Source organism: Natrix helvetica (genome assembly GCF_964273705.1).
Source record: "Natrix helvetica genome assembly, chromosome: 15".
Lineage (NCBI taxonomy): Eukaryota > Metazoa > Chordata > Lepidosauria > Squamata > Natricidae > Natrix > Natrix helvetica.
Window position 1 is genome coordinate 1,522,374 of NC_138565.1, and position 13,156 is coordinate 1,535,529.

A 13,156-nucleotide genomic window follows, 5' to 3' on the forward strand; every position below is an offset into this window, starting at 1 on the left:
AAGAAGAGCGCCTCCAGAGAGGTTCAGAGGGGTGAGGCACTGAGTTCACTTATGTGGGAAGGGTGGCACTGTCTCTTCCCACAGCCTCCTTGGGGTACCTCCATTCCCCAGACTCTTGGAGCAGAGCAAGGCAGGGAAGGAGCTCGTCCCCCCCCTCCTCTCTGCCCACAAATGCTGCATTGTGCAGTGCCACATCACCTCTTGGGCACCTGAGGACACCTGGGTCTCCTGACTCCGTCTTCTCCTCTGCTCTCTCACCTGGCTGCTCGCAAGCTTGTTACTTTTGCACTTTAGCCAAGCCACTGACCTTTGTCGCCCAACTCCGAACAAAGAGGGAGACCTTTCCTGGTGGGCTGCAGGCCAAATGCCCACTGGGTCCGGAGCCAACGCAAACGTCCCCTGTTTGGAGAACGTCAATGGGTAAGGTCAGCCTGCCAGCCGGGGCCCATCGTGTCATCGGGGCCCAGCCAAGAATAACCCTGTTATCTTGGTGGTTGCACGCCTGGATGGAGGTGACACAAGCCCCAGAGAGGGTTGGAGGGCACGGGGAGCCCCCTGGGCTGTATAAAAGCAGGAGCCCCTGCAAACGCCAGTCACCTGTCTCCGAGTCTCAGAATATCCTTTGGCTGAGAAGAAGAAAGGACCGAGCGAGATGAAATCCTTGCTGTTCACTTTGGGCCTGGCCCTCTGCTGCTTCCTCCAAGCTAATGGGGACGAGCCATTTGCAACAGCTGATCATAGTAAGGTGAGTCCATGAAGCTGGGGTAGTGTCTCTGCTCTGCCCCCCCCCCCCCGATTGAAGGAACCCAGGTGCCAGAAGCCCCTCTTTGGGCACAGAGGGGAGAGCGGGTGCACGGGGTCTCCGCCTTCCCCCTTCTCTGGGGCAGCGAGGGCCCTTTCTCACTTGGGAAGAGACCGCAGTTGAACAAAACTGGCAAATAAATAAACCTTGGATATTTTGTATGCATTGTATGCAAAAATCCATCCCTAAATATGCATTTGGATGGAATGTCTCATAAACCAACTCTTTCCAAATGCACATCTTAACCGCAATGAAATCCTCAGAGAAGTCATTCGGGAGCCCCCCTGAAGGGTCTGTGAGGCTGCCTCCCGGTCAGGGGGGTTGCATCTCTTGCCCACTGACAGGCAGCCTCCATGGCACAAAGGCTTCTGGGGAGATGCTCCTTCTGCAAATGCCAGTCGGGTCCCTAACTCTGCCTTTGGTCCCCAGATTGTGGGACCTCACACCGTTGTAGCCATAATAACCAATTGCCAGAAGATGAAGGGAATACTTCCCCACATGTCGGCATCTCACATTAATTTTGAGAAACAGAATGAAGATTTGCTAATGACCATGGAGATGAAAACGTAAGTGCCCCACTTTGCTGCTTGCTTCCCTGATGCCCGAATGGCCGGGGTCCAGCGGTGCTGCTCTTGGGAGCCAGCGAGTCCCCCCAAAGTCCTGGAACTGCCGTGAGGCCGGGGTTGTTTCTTCAGCCCCTTCTGAGATCCAAGGGAGAAGGACCGAGAGCCCTTCAGGGCACGTCCTCCTGACATCTCAGGGAGAAATGACCGTCAGTCAGGGCCCAGGTTGACTTTTGGTAGGCCAGGATGAAACCCCCTCGCCTAGAGAGTGTTTGAGGACTAAGGGAAGGGCCTCGAGGACAAGGCCACCTTCCACAGATCCCAGGGGTTTCAGGCCATGGGTTGAGATCAGCTGGAGAACTTGGGGGTGGCAGAAGGACCGTCCGGAAGGGCAGGTGCTTTACCTAAGAGGCCGAGTGATCTGAGAATGGCCTCAGAAGCTTTGCCATCATTTTGCAGGCCACATGGGTGCAAGACAATGAAACCGGTGCTGAAGAAAGAAAATGGAGTGTACGTCACCTTTTGTGGTACGTAGTGAACGTAACAATGGGATCTTGTTGAGCCAAGAACCGGGGGTCCTGGTGGGGGTTGGGAAAGGAACGAGGTAGGAGCTGGAACGTCTTCTCTGCCCACCCCAGGGCCCAGGATCCAGCATCCTTGCCAGAGGAGCTAAGGGGGACGGGCCCTTTAAGACCCAAAGAGTCCCGGGCCTAGAGGAGCCGGGCTCCGGAAGGATGGCAAAGGAGGGGGACTCTGGGGCACCCTCTCATTTCTGGGGTGCAAAGGAGTTTAATCCCAGCTCAATAGAGCCTCCTCTTCCCCTTCTGAGGGGCTTCCTTGAGGCAGGTGGGCAGGCAGGGCCCTTCGGATGCCCTCAAGGCTGTCTTCCATCCCAAAGACCCCGACTTCTTCATCAGGGGATGAGGAGAGAAGAACACCCCCTCCCCATCTCCTACCTAAATCTCAAAGTCTTCCAGCTGGGGATCACCTGCCCCCCCCTTGTGTGAAAAAGCCCAGCCTGATTTACGATTGCTTCATTTCTTCTTACAGGGAAAGGTGGTAAAAAGATCGTGGAAATGATAGAGATGAAAGAAGGAGCTATCTTCACCACCATCACTCTTATCAATAAGGGGGGCTCGTGCAAAATTGCAACACTGGCGGGTGCGTATCTCAGCCGGAGAGGAAAGGAAGGACGGCCCAGACGGCGTTTGCATGTCCCATTAATCCACCATTTGCTTGGACCCTTTGCAGCAGCGGGAAATATTGATGGAAATAGCTCATAAACCTGGTTTGCTTTGCAAAATCAGCCATCCCCTGCAAGGCTCTATCTAAGGGGGGGTGGGATAGGGAGCCTGCAATGGAGGCCGGAGGGAGGGAGCATAGCAGAGGGTCCCCCAGTTTCTTCTTCACCACCAGGGTGGCCCTTGGTAGCCAGGGGGCCCCAGGGGCTCAGCCCCCCAACATGGCACCTGCCTCTGCTGTGCCTTCCCTGTGGCATCGCCTCCCCTACCCCGCTGCTCCTTCTGGTGCCCCTTGGCCTGAGCTTGTAGGGGCGCAACCCACTGAGCTCAGATTCATGTCTGTGCATCCTCCCCCGAAAGCAGGAGTCCGTCCGGGCCCCCAAGACCCTCAACTCCTCAGTCCCTGGTGGGCTCCCATTGCAGTCGATCCAAGGGCCCCAAGAGGTGCCCCTCCCTTTGGAGAGACTTGCCCAAGGAGGGGGGCCCTCCCCCTCTTAGAAGCCTACTCTGCCCCTTCCCCCCAGGTTGAAACAGGCCAAGGGCCCACTCAGGTCTCTGTTCTCTCCGCAGTCAAGAATGTGGATGACACTCAGAAGTATCTGGAGGATTTCAAAGCCTTTGCTGCGAGAAACGGCCTTTCAGGCGAAGAGGTTCACGTCCTGTCCACAGAAGGTAGGCCCTGGGGTGGGGCGGCTGAAGAGACCCAGGGCCCAGCAGCTGGGAGAAGCACCCATGGGCATTGTTATGACAATTAAGCTATGGGTGGCGCCACTGCAACCTGGTGTGCCAATTTTGCGCCACTGCAAAGTGTTGCACGAGTGAGAGGGCCAGTTGAAATTAATTTCTTTCCCACTTTTCTTGGGGGGGGGGGGGAGGAGGGGTGTAGTGGAATTCTGCCAAGGGGGCCTTGTGTGCCGGCAGCAGCCCTGGGGGCAGGATCCGAGAGGGCTGTTGGCACGGTAGTGGCACCCTGAGACTCTGTGGCTTTCCCCTTCCCCTGGGATATGCCAGGCAAAGAGCAGAGGAGGGGGCTTTGCGCCCCTGCCTTTTCGGGTGGCTGGAGTCCTTGGAGGGGGAGGGGCAGTGCCCACTGGTGGCTCCTTTCCCTCCAGAGGCCCACCTGTGGGGCCAGGGGCCTTGCCCGCATTTCAACCTGCTCTTTTCCATTTTCCACAGATATGTGCCCACGTTCCACATAGGTAGGTTTATTCTGGTTCTTAGAGCCGGTGGTCTTCTTTGGACCCTCCCTCCCTTTCACCGACTGCCGTGAGCTTCTCCAGAGCTCTGGACACAAAGGGGTCCTTCTGGAGTGTGGGTGGGGGGCTCCTGGCAGTGTCTAGGGGGTTGCCTGGCTGACCATCTGTGGGTCTCTGCCTGTCAGCATGAGAACTGGGGGTGGGGGGGAACTCACATAGCTGTCCCCAGATCCCCAGGAAGGACAGGAAGAAATCCAAGGACCCAAGCAGATCGTCCTTGTTGGAAGCAGCCCCAATTCCACTCCTTTCCTTGCAGGAGACCAGAGCGGAGGCCTCGAAACAGCGGAGAGGAGGAGGCTGGGCGTATTTCGGGCTTGGCTCAAGTTGCACATTTTAATAAATAGATTCAGAGCATGCACTTCTGTCTCCAATGGGACTTTTTTCCCCGCCCTGCGGAGGGGGGATCTTGATCGGTGGGCTGGAGGTGGGGGACAATCCAGCGGGAGTGGGGTGGGGAATGAAGGGCAGACCTGAATTTAAGAACGGTGAGGGGGAGAAATATGGGCGAGGGAGGGGGCAGGACAGGACTGCCTCTCCAGCAAAAGCCCCTCTGCTTGCGAACCTCGAGGGAGATGTAGGGGAGGGGAGATCCCAGCCTGCTGTGCCTCCCTCTGAGCCCCCCTAAAGTTGAATAAAATATGAATTAAAATATAAGAATGAAGACGTGGCATAAAAGGGACAGTGAGAAGCTTGCTTAAAGGGACAGGGAAATGTCATCAGCCTTCAACCACAACATGTTCCAGCCAACGTCCCTATGTCAAAAGTCCAAAACCACAAGGTTCAATCAAAGTTCGCATAAAGAGACGTAGTCAGTACCTATGGCCCAAGACAAAAGGAGAAGTAAGACCCCATCTCCTTATAAGGCTTTTTTCCCTCAAGGTAACCAATAAGAAATGAGTTAAGGGTTTCCGTGTTACGCTGCCTTTGAGAATGTATAAGAATGCGTGCTTCGATAATGAAGGTCGTTCAGAACTTGCAATGCTCCATGGGCTAGCTTTCTGAACCTGGCTGCCAAATAAACTCTTCCTGCATCCTGAGAAGTCTGTCATTTTCTGCAACACTCCTGCCCTACCCCGGGTTCCCAAATTGAGAGCCACATGTATTGAGAGCTTACCCCACCCAGAGTCTTCTCCGGGCATATAAATCGAGTAAACAAACAACGAAGTAAATAAATCTGAAAGGGGGAGGGGGAGAGGCATGGGAAGGGGGAGATGCCTGTGCTACATCTCTGAAGATCAATGGTTGGAGGCGGCCAGGGGCTCCCTGTCCCTAAACAGCCACCCCCAGAGAGCAAAGGGTGGATGAATATCAGGGGGCATCTGGAAACTTTCAATAATAGACTAAGACTAAGACTAAGACTAAGACTAAGACTAAGACTAAGACTAAGACTAAGACTAAGACTAAGACTAGACTGGACTGGACTGGACTGGAATAGAAGAGAAGAGAAGAGAAGAGAAGAGAAGAGAAGAGAAGAGGAGAGAAGAGAAGAGAGAAGGGAATAGAATAGAGGAGAGAAGAGAGAGTAGAGTAGAGTAGAGTAGAGTAGAGTAGAGTAGAGTAGAGTAGAGTAGAGTAGAGTAGAATAGAATTCTTTATTGGCCAAGTGTGATTGGACACACAAGGAATTTGTCTTTGGTGCCGATGCTCTCAGTGGACATCAAAAGACAGGATACATTGGTCAAGAGTCATAAGGTACCACTTAATGACAGTCACAGGGTACAAATTGTATTTTTAATTGTCTTTCACTTATAAGTCAACTCTCCTCCATGCACATATGTATATGTCTCTGTTCTTTTATGTGTATTTTTATCCGTTTTGATTGTACGCCGCCCCGAGTCCTTCGGGAGAGGGTTGCGGCTAATCAAATAAAATTATTATTATTATTATTATTATTATTAAATAAGCAATCAGGAAACTATCAATATCAATCGGAAGGATGCAAGCAACAAAGCAGTCATAGGTGGGAGGAGATGAGGGATAGATGGGTGATAAACTACAATCTGCCAACAAAATAGGCTGCACCCTTCTTCCTCCCGGCATTTGGGCCCAGCCAGGGTCAGTCCCAGCCCTTCCCTTTGCCTGGCCGTACCAGGCCCAAACGGCCATCCTGCTCCCCAACAAAGCCCTCCCCCCAAACCCATCCAGACCACAGACAGAAGCCCCTCCACGAGTCCCAGGGCAGCCCACAGGAGGAGCTGCAAGACAGCAGCAAGCAGAGGACAGGGACACCCCCTTCCCCCCAAAGGAATCCACGAGCTGCAAGGTCCCCCCTGGGAGCCAACCCTGGCCTTCCCTCAGGAGGGGTGAGACTGAGCCCTTGCCAAACTGACCAGGGAAATAAAAGGGGAGCCAGGGTTAGAGGTGGAGCATTCTCACCATAGCCATAGCTCTTAAGACTTATATACCGCTTTGCAGCCCTCTCTAAGCGGTTTACAGATGCTGCATATTTGCCCCCAACCACCCTCATTTCACCGACCTCAGAAGGATGGGAGGCTGAGTGAACCTTCAGCCTGGTGAGATTCGAACTGCCAAATTGAAGTCAGCAGAAGTAGCCTGCAGTACTGCACTCTAACCACTGAGCCATCACAAGCAGCAGCTTGTGGGGGAAGGAGGCTCCGGACGTGGCAGCCGGAGGGGCCTGCTGGGCCGTGTCTGCCAAGCCCAATGCTCCTTGCTCCTTCCGAGGGGCTCCCTTCCCATCCCGAGCAGCATCCTTCACCTGAGCAAGGGAGGGGATTCCCCTCCCCACAGTCCTCCTGTTCCCACAAGTTCTCTAACACAGAGGTCACCAACCTTTCGGACTTCAGGGGCCACTAAATGCATAATTTTAAATCCTGTGGTCCACTAATAGGTTCTGCCTAATGACTGGGTGGGCGGGCGTGGCTAGGTGGTCATGTGACTGGGTGAGCGTGGCCAACTCAATGTCACTCATGTTGAGGGACGCCTTGCCAGCCTCTATTCGCCTGCCCACCCGAACTCCTTAGGGCCCCAACAGGAAGCAGCCGCTGGAGCTAAGCAGCCCCCAGGAGAAAGAGTTGGCAAAATAGCTCAAGTTAGATCCAGCCAAGAAGGAGGCTCAGCAGAAGCACCTCACTGTGGACTAGGAGCATAGGCTTTCCAAGCAAAGAGAAGACCTGCAGGAGTACAAGGCCAGGTGCTGGTGCCTGGAGGCTCAGAGGGCTGAGATGCTCAGCCACTTCCATGCCATGATGCATCCCCACTGGAATGAGGCCCTCCGGCTCTTCGTCCCCAGCGGCTCTTCCCTCCAGCCTTCGCCCAAAGCCCCCCACCAGGAGATGAAGCAGACCCCAAGTGGGAATTTCTGCCCCCCTCCGACCCCCACAAAAAGACCCCAAAGGGGGAGACTCTCTGCAGCCACACAAGCGTTCATTGCACGTATCCGTTCCAGGAGTTGGAGGACCCCTGAGTTAGTGCAATATAAAAAATGCAGATAATTTTTCTGCAAACCACCAACATTTTCTCGCGGACCCCCAGTTGGTGACGGCTGATCTAAAAGGACTGGTGTGGTTTCCCAACAGGGAAAACTAGCGAGTTGTGTGAAGACATGTGGAGCACGTGGCTGGTGGCTCAGGGCGTGGTGGGACACAACCCTTGTCTCAGCATGTTGGGGGTCCGTAACCCCCCCCCACAGCCAGAGACTGGTTTATATGAAACCTCCAGTTGGGGGGGGGACCCCTTCAGCACCCCAAGCACCCAGAGAAAGGGCTGCCCAGCCTTTGCTTGCAGGCCTCTTCTGAGGGAGCTGCTTCTGCTGCCCAGCTGCCCAGCGGGAGGGGTTGGAATGATTCTCTTGACTTCACCTTGAGCTGCCCATGTATTCTCAAGAACACAAAATGCCAAAACCATCAACTTGGTATTATTTGAGCCTAACCACGATATCTTATCACCCCTTGAGGACACCTCGCTCTCCTTACTCCGTCTTCTCCTCTGTTCTCTCACCTAGCTGGTCACAATCTTGTTACTTTTGCACTTTAGCCAAGCCACTGACCTTTGTCGCCCAACTCCGAACAACTCCGAACAAAGAGGGAGACCTTTCCTGGTGGGCTGCAGGCCAAATGCCCACTGGGTCCAGAGCCAAGGCAAATGTCCCCCTGTTTGGAGAACGTCAATGGGTAAGGTCAGCCTGCCAGCCGGGGCCCATCGTGGCATCAGGGCCCAGCCAAGAATAACCCCGTTATCTTGGTGGTTGCACGCCTGGATGGAGGTGACGCAAGCCCCAGAGAGGGTGGGAGGGCACGGGGAGCCCCCTGGGCTGTATAAGAGCAGGAGCCCCTGCAAGCGCCAGTCACCCGCCACCGAGTCTCAGAATATTCTTCGGCTGAGAAGGAGAAAGGACCGAGCGAGATGAAATCCTTGCTGTTCGCTTTGGGCCTGGCCCTCTGCTGCTTCGTCCAGGCTGAATGGGAAGAAGTGACCGCAACCAGCAAAAAGGTAGACCCTGGTGGCTGGAGCAGGGCTGGCTTGCTTTGGGATGATTGATCAAGGGACCCCAATACTGCAATCTCAAGTATGCGAAGGGATCCCCTTTTTTGATGTTAGAGATTCACTGAATGCTGAAGGGAAATTGTGCCAGGTCTCCCCTTTCTCTCTCCAGGCCAAAGGGGAAGCGTCCCTCCAGATTGGGGGAGAAAGTGGTTGCATAGTTCATCTCTCCCTCAATCTGTGACAGAGAACACTTGACTTTGGGTCTTGGGGCATGGGGGAGGGGAGCATCTGCTTCTGCAGCCGCCCCATGTAAACGCTTTTTCTGCAGGGAATCCAACTGAAGCTGTGTTCACCTTCTCCCCTCAGTTGGTGGGACGACTCAAAGAAAGCTATTTGTTGCCGCTGCACCTAAATTCTAGCCCAGCCCCCTGCTCAGGCAGGAAACCCCCCCCTATCATTTCAGACGAATGGCTGTCCGGTCCCTTCTTAAAAGCCTCCAGTGATGAGGCACCCACCCCCCAAAGTGAGAAGCCGTTCTCACTCTCAGGAAATCCCTCCCGAGTTCTGGGTTGCTTCTCACCTGGATTAGCTTCCCTCTGTTGCTTCTTGTCCTGCCTTCAGGAACAGGTTGCCACCCCCCCCACTCTATTTCGTGGGCAGCAAGTGGGTTTCGCTTGGCAGGACCAGCTCCCTTGACTGAAAGTGGAATTGCAAAGCTGTGGGAGTAGCTTCAACGGAGGGCCTCAAGGGAGCAGGCGGGAGGCTGGTCCCTCCCAAGGACTTCATGGGTCTCTTCTTCCTTCTTCCTGCTGCAGGGTTTGGGTCGGTGGGTGACCGTTGCAGTTGCCTGCAATTCAGAAGACCATCTGGAGCAGATAAGAGAGATGCCGGCAATTGTTGCTGATCTGTCAAGACCAGAGAAAGACATCTTCAGCATTACAGCCTATATCCCCATGTAAGTATCCCAGCTCAAGCCAAGCCCTTGTGGACTGACTCTGCAATGCACAGGCAGGACCATCTCAAGAGCCCCACAGGCCGGAAGGGTGGGTTTCCGAGGCAATTGGAAGGAGGAGCACGCTGGGCTTGCCCTATGAACCCAAGGCTGACTTGAAGTAAGGGGCAGCCTCATGCCAATGCCCCAGAAAGCCCGGCTAGCTTAGAAAGAAGACTGAAGGCATCTGTTGAGGTTCTCCAGCCACTGACACCAATACTTTGAACCGGTTGTGACTCTGAAATGCCTCACAGTAGCAGGACACCAGTCTGGCAGATGCCCCAAGGACTACAATGTCAGAAAGAGAGTCTGGGGCTGGGCAGCCGGACTCACTCCAGCACAATGCTCACCCATCTGGCTTCCTTAGCAACAAGCCTTTAGCCGAATGGAGGGAGGCAGAAAGAGGCCTCTGGAAAGCCCACCGCCAGGGATAGTGAAAGCCAGGTGGCTATAGCTCGGGGGTGGGGGGCTTCCCACCCTGTTGGGCAACCTAAAAAGTCTTCCTCAATAGGTCAGTTCAAATCAATGTTTGGCGGTGGGACTCTAACTGTCTAGGGCAGGCAGCCTCCCCTCTCACTCCCAATGAAGAGCTCTCTCCACCTTTTCTTTTGCAGGCCGGACGGGTGCAAGGAGGTAACATACCAGTTCAGAAAAAAAGAAGATGGAAAATATCACGGCAGCTCTGGTCTGTACTGGTTTCCCTGCCTACCTGCCTGATTCGCTCACCTGTCGAAACTGGGGCGCCGGGGAGGCCTTCTTCCTTTGCCCTCAACAAGGGCGGGAGCTGGTGGGCAACCCTGTAGCATCTCTTCCAGTGGGGAGTGGTGGGGCCAGAGAGCCTAAACAGGTTTCCTGCTCTCTTGGGACTGCTTCTCTTCAGGCTCGTTGGCCTTTGGGGGACACGGCCCGCCTAAAGGGGTCAGGGGCCCAGGGCCACTGCAGGGCAAGTCCATCTGTCAGCGCATTGAGAGATGGAGACTGCCTCCATGGAGGCGCTATGGCTGGAGGTTTTTGAGATTGGACAAGCGTCTCAAATGGCAAAGGCTTGGGCGAGAAGACCTCCAAGGTCCCTTCCAACTGTGTTATTCCGTCACTCTGACCTTTCCAAGAACTGCAGTTGCTCCTTCGTAGACAGTATATGTTCTAAATATTTTTTTAAGCCGTATGTTATCTCGAAATATAAACCTCTCCTGCCTATCCATCTTTTCCATTGAAAAGATTGGGGAGCCTTGACTCCCCTGATTCCTGGGGGGGGGGACTTCCCAGTGCGAGGGAAGGGGGGGTGGAGGGGGGGTGGAGGTGAAAAGGCAGCTCGGATTGTCGCTTGTACTTGAAGCGCAGAGCTCCCATTCATCTCCATTCTTGGAGGAGCCAAGGAAGCCGAAGGCTGGAAGTAAAGGGGATGTCCTCCCACAAGCTCCCAACCTGTTTGGGATGCAGCAAGTTGCTATTTTGTGAAAAGCCCAAGGGGGAGAGGCGGACTGTCGGGCTGCCCCTCCTTCCTAGGAGCCCGACAAGGTGCAGGAAGTCCAACCTCCATCTCGTTAACCATGTAAAATACTACACGCTAAGGGTTAAAGGATGTTAACATTACTATTAGCTTCTAATATTTGCACTGTAATTTCCGCAGTTTGATTTTATAATAATTGCACATCCTTTTCCGATAGGTACGCCTTGCTCTTGCCTGTAATATACCTGAAATTCTCTGGAGACTTATCAGATAGATAAGCTGTTCTGCCCAATGAGCCAACGCTGAGGTTCCATATCCCAAAAGGTCACCAGCTTGGCTAGATTTGGGTCTGCCTGGATCTGCCCCTCACATCCCAAACCTTTTCTGGCAGGTAACACAACGGTGACGGTGGATTCGGTGAAGGTCCAAGGCAACTCCGTCATTTCCACCATCAGCGTGGTGGACGCAGACAACAATTTCACAATCACAGTGCTTCACAGTAGGTGTCCCAAGGCCCATCGTCCCCGCAAGGAGGAGGCAGGCTGGGCTTCGGCATCACCTCACCCGTCTTTATGCATTTCCCTAAAAGTTCAGCCTGGGGGCATCTGGAGGGGTTCAGAGCCTGCCCAGCATTTACTGATCTGGCAAAATCCTGATACAATGGGAAACCCCTAACTAAGTCTGCCCCCATCACTCCCCTTCTGAAACATTTCCTCCTCCCCCACCAGGAAATCTCCCCCATTCAGCACACCCCACCGCTCTCTCTGTCCCCACAGGCCGGCAAGTAACTCAGGATCCAGAGATACTGCAGAAATTCAAAGACAAATGTAAAAGTCTCGGCTACAGCGATGATCAGATTGTGGTTTTAAACCCAACTGGTAAGGCAACTCAGAGCAAAAAAGTAATGAATAGGAAGGGGTCTTTGACTCCGGGTGAGAAACTGGGAGGCCTGAGTTCTTGTCCTGCCTTTAGCATGGAAGTCATTGGGCAGAGTTTGCCCTCCGCCCCCGTCTCTCCCTCCCAGCAAACCACAATGAAAAATGTGGCCACAAACACAGCAGGGACCTTTTCCAAGAAGTCGACTCAAAGGCAGAAATAGAGTGAAATACATGATAGATGATGGATGGATGGACGGACGGATGGACAGACAGACATAGATAGACAGATACATAGATATAGGTATAGGTATAGGTATATAGATATATAGATATAGATATAGATATAGATATAGATATAGATATAGAGATAGAGATAGAGATAGAGATAGAGATAGAGATAGAGATAGAGATAGAGATAGAGATATAGAGATGTAGATGTAGATGTAGATGTAGATGTAGATGTAGATATAGATATAGATAGATAGATCTAAATAGAGTGCATTCATGGGAATGGACTTCTTGAAATCTCTTCCGAGTATGTCTTGTGTAGAAAGATGGGTGCAGATGGGTGGGGGACATGCAAGGGGAGGAGGGGGAGTCATGTTGGTGGGAAGGTGACCTAAGAGCTGACCTTTCCTTGCAACTCATCCTATTCGCCATTAATGGCCCCCTTTTCTCCCTCACAGTGAAGTGCCCATAAGAACGGCCGGGTGAGTTTTCGAAGATGGGTCACCCCGTCTACACTGCCAAATCCTACCCATTTGCATGAAAAACAGGGGGAGGCAGCACCCTGATTCCGCTCACTGGCTCCTTTCCTTGCAGGGGACCAGAGCGTAGGCCGCGAAACGGCCGGGAGCAGCAGCTGGGCATGTTACGGGCTTGGCTCAAATTCCAGGGAGGAATCTTAATAAATAGAAAATGCAAACTCCTTTCTGTAGTGTGACTTTTATTTCCTCTCCTTTCGCCCTGTGGAGCCATCTTGGCCCGTGGCTTGGGGGCGGGAGAGGATCCAGTGGGGGGAATAAGGGGCAGACCTGAATTAAAAATGGTAGGGGATGCAAAATACGGGGGTGGGGGTGGGGGTGGGCAGCAGAATAGCTGGCCCACCGGGCCACCTCGGACTGTTCCTGCAAGACTTTTGCACCCCTCCCTGGGAGCAGGGCAAGACTGCTTCCTCTGAACCTCAACCCTCTGACCCCAAAGGGGATGTGGGACAGATGGAAAGGGTGAGGTGCCAGGCAAGGAAGGGGTTCAGATCCCTCCAGCCAAGGAGCTCCCCAGGAGCTCCAGGACAGACCCTAACCCAAATGCCCCCCTCCAGTTGCTGGCCATTTCTGCTTGCCCTGGGAAATGGCCTGCAGGGCCCCCCATGATGGAGGGGCTAGGTGGGGAATGGATGAGGGGTGCAAAGGAGGGCCAGTGAAGAGAGGGGTGAACAGGCAGCCACCTTGTGAGGGGTGGGATCCCAAAGGGGAAAAGGCAATGGGATCCAGCCCTTCTCAGGGTCACTCCGCCTGCTGATCCAGGCA

The 13,156-nt window shown here is 53.8% G+C and overlaps 2 protein-coding genes across 2 annotated transcripts; both read left to right on the top strand.

Moving 5' to 3' along the window:
• Window positions 1–195: 195 nt before the first annotated feature.
• LOC309399571 (uncharacterized protein) lies at window positions 196–4,219 on the top strand. The gene is made up of 7 exons (XM_081967515.1): window positions 196–745; window positions 1,232–1,368; window positions 1,825–1,892; window positions 2,416–2,526; window positions 3,177–3,278; window positions 3,783–3,805; window positions 4,119–4,219. Exons 1-6 carry the CDS (start codon window positions 653–655, stop codon window positions 3,803–3,805), a joined length of 534 nt encoding a protein of 177 aa, XP_081823641.1. The 5' UTR covers window positions 196–652; the 3' UTR covers window positions 4,119–4,219.
• A 1,565-nt stretch (window positions 4,220–5,784) lies between these two features.
• LOC309399327 (extracellular fatty acid-binding protein-like) lies at window positions 5,785–13,156 on the top strand. The gene is made up of 7 exons (XM_081967053.1): window positions 5,785–8,314; window positions 9,124–9,263; window positions 9,914–9,984; window positions 11,141–11,248; window positions 11,526–11,627; window positions 12,314–12,337; window positions 12,450–13,156. Exons 1-6 carry the CDS (start codon window positions 8,228–8,230, stop codon window positions 12,325–12,327), a joined length of 522 nt encoding a protein of 173 aa, XP_081823179.1. The 5' UTR covers window positions 5,785–8,227; the 3' UTR covers window positions 12,328–12,337; window positions 12,450–13,156.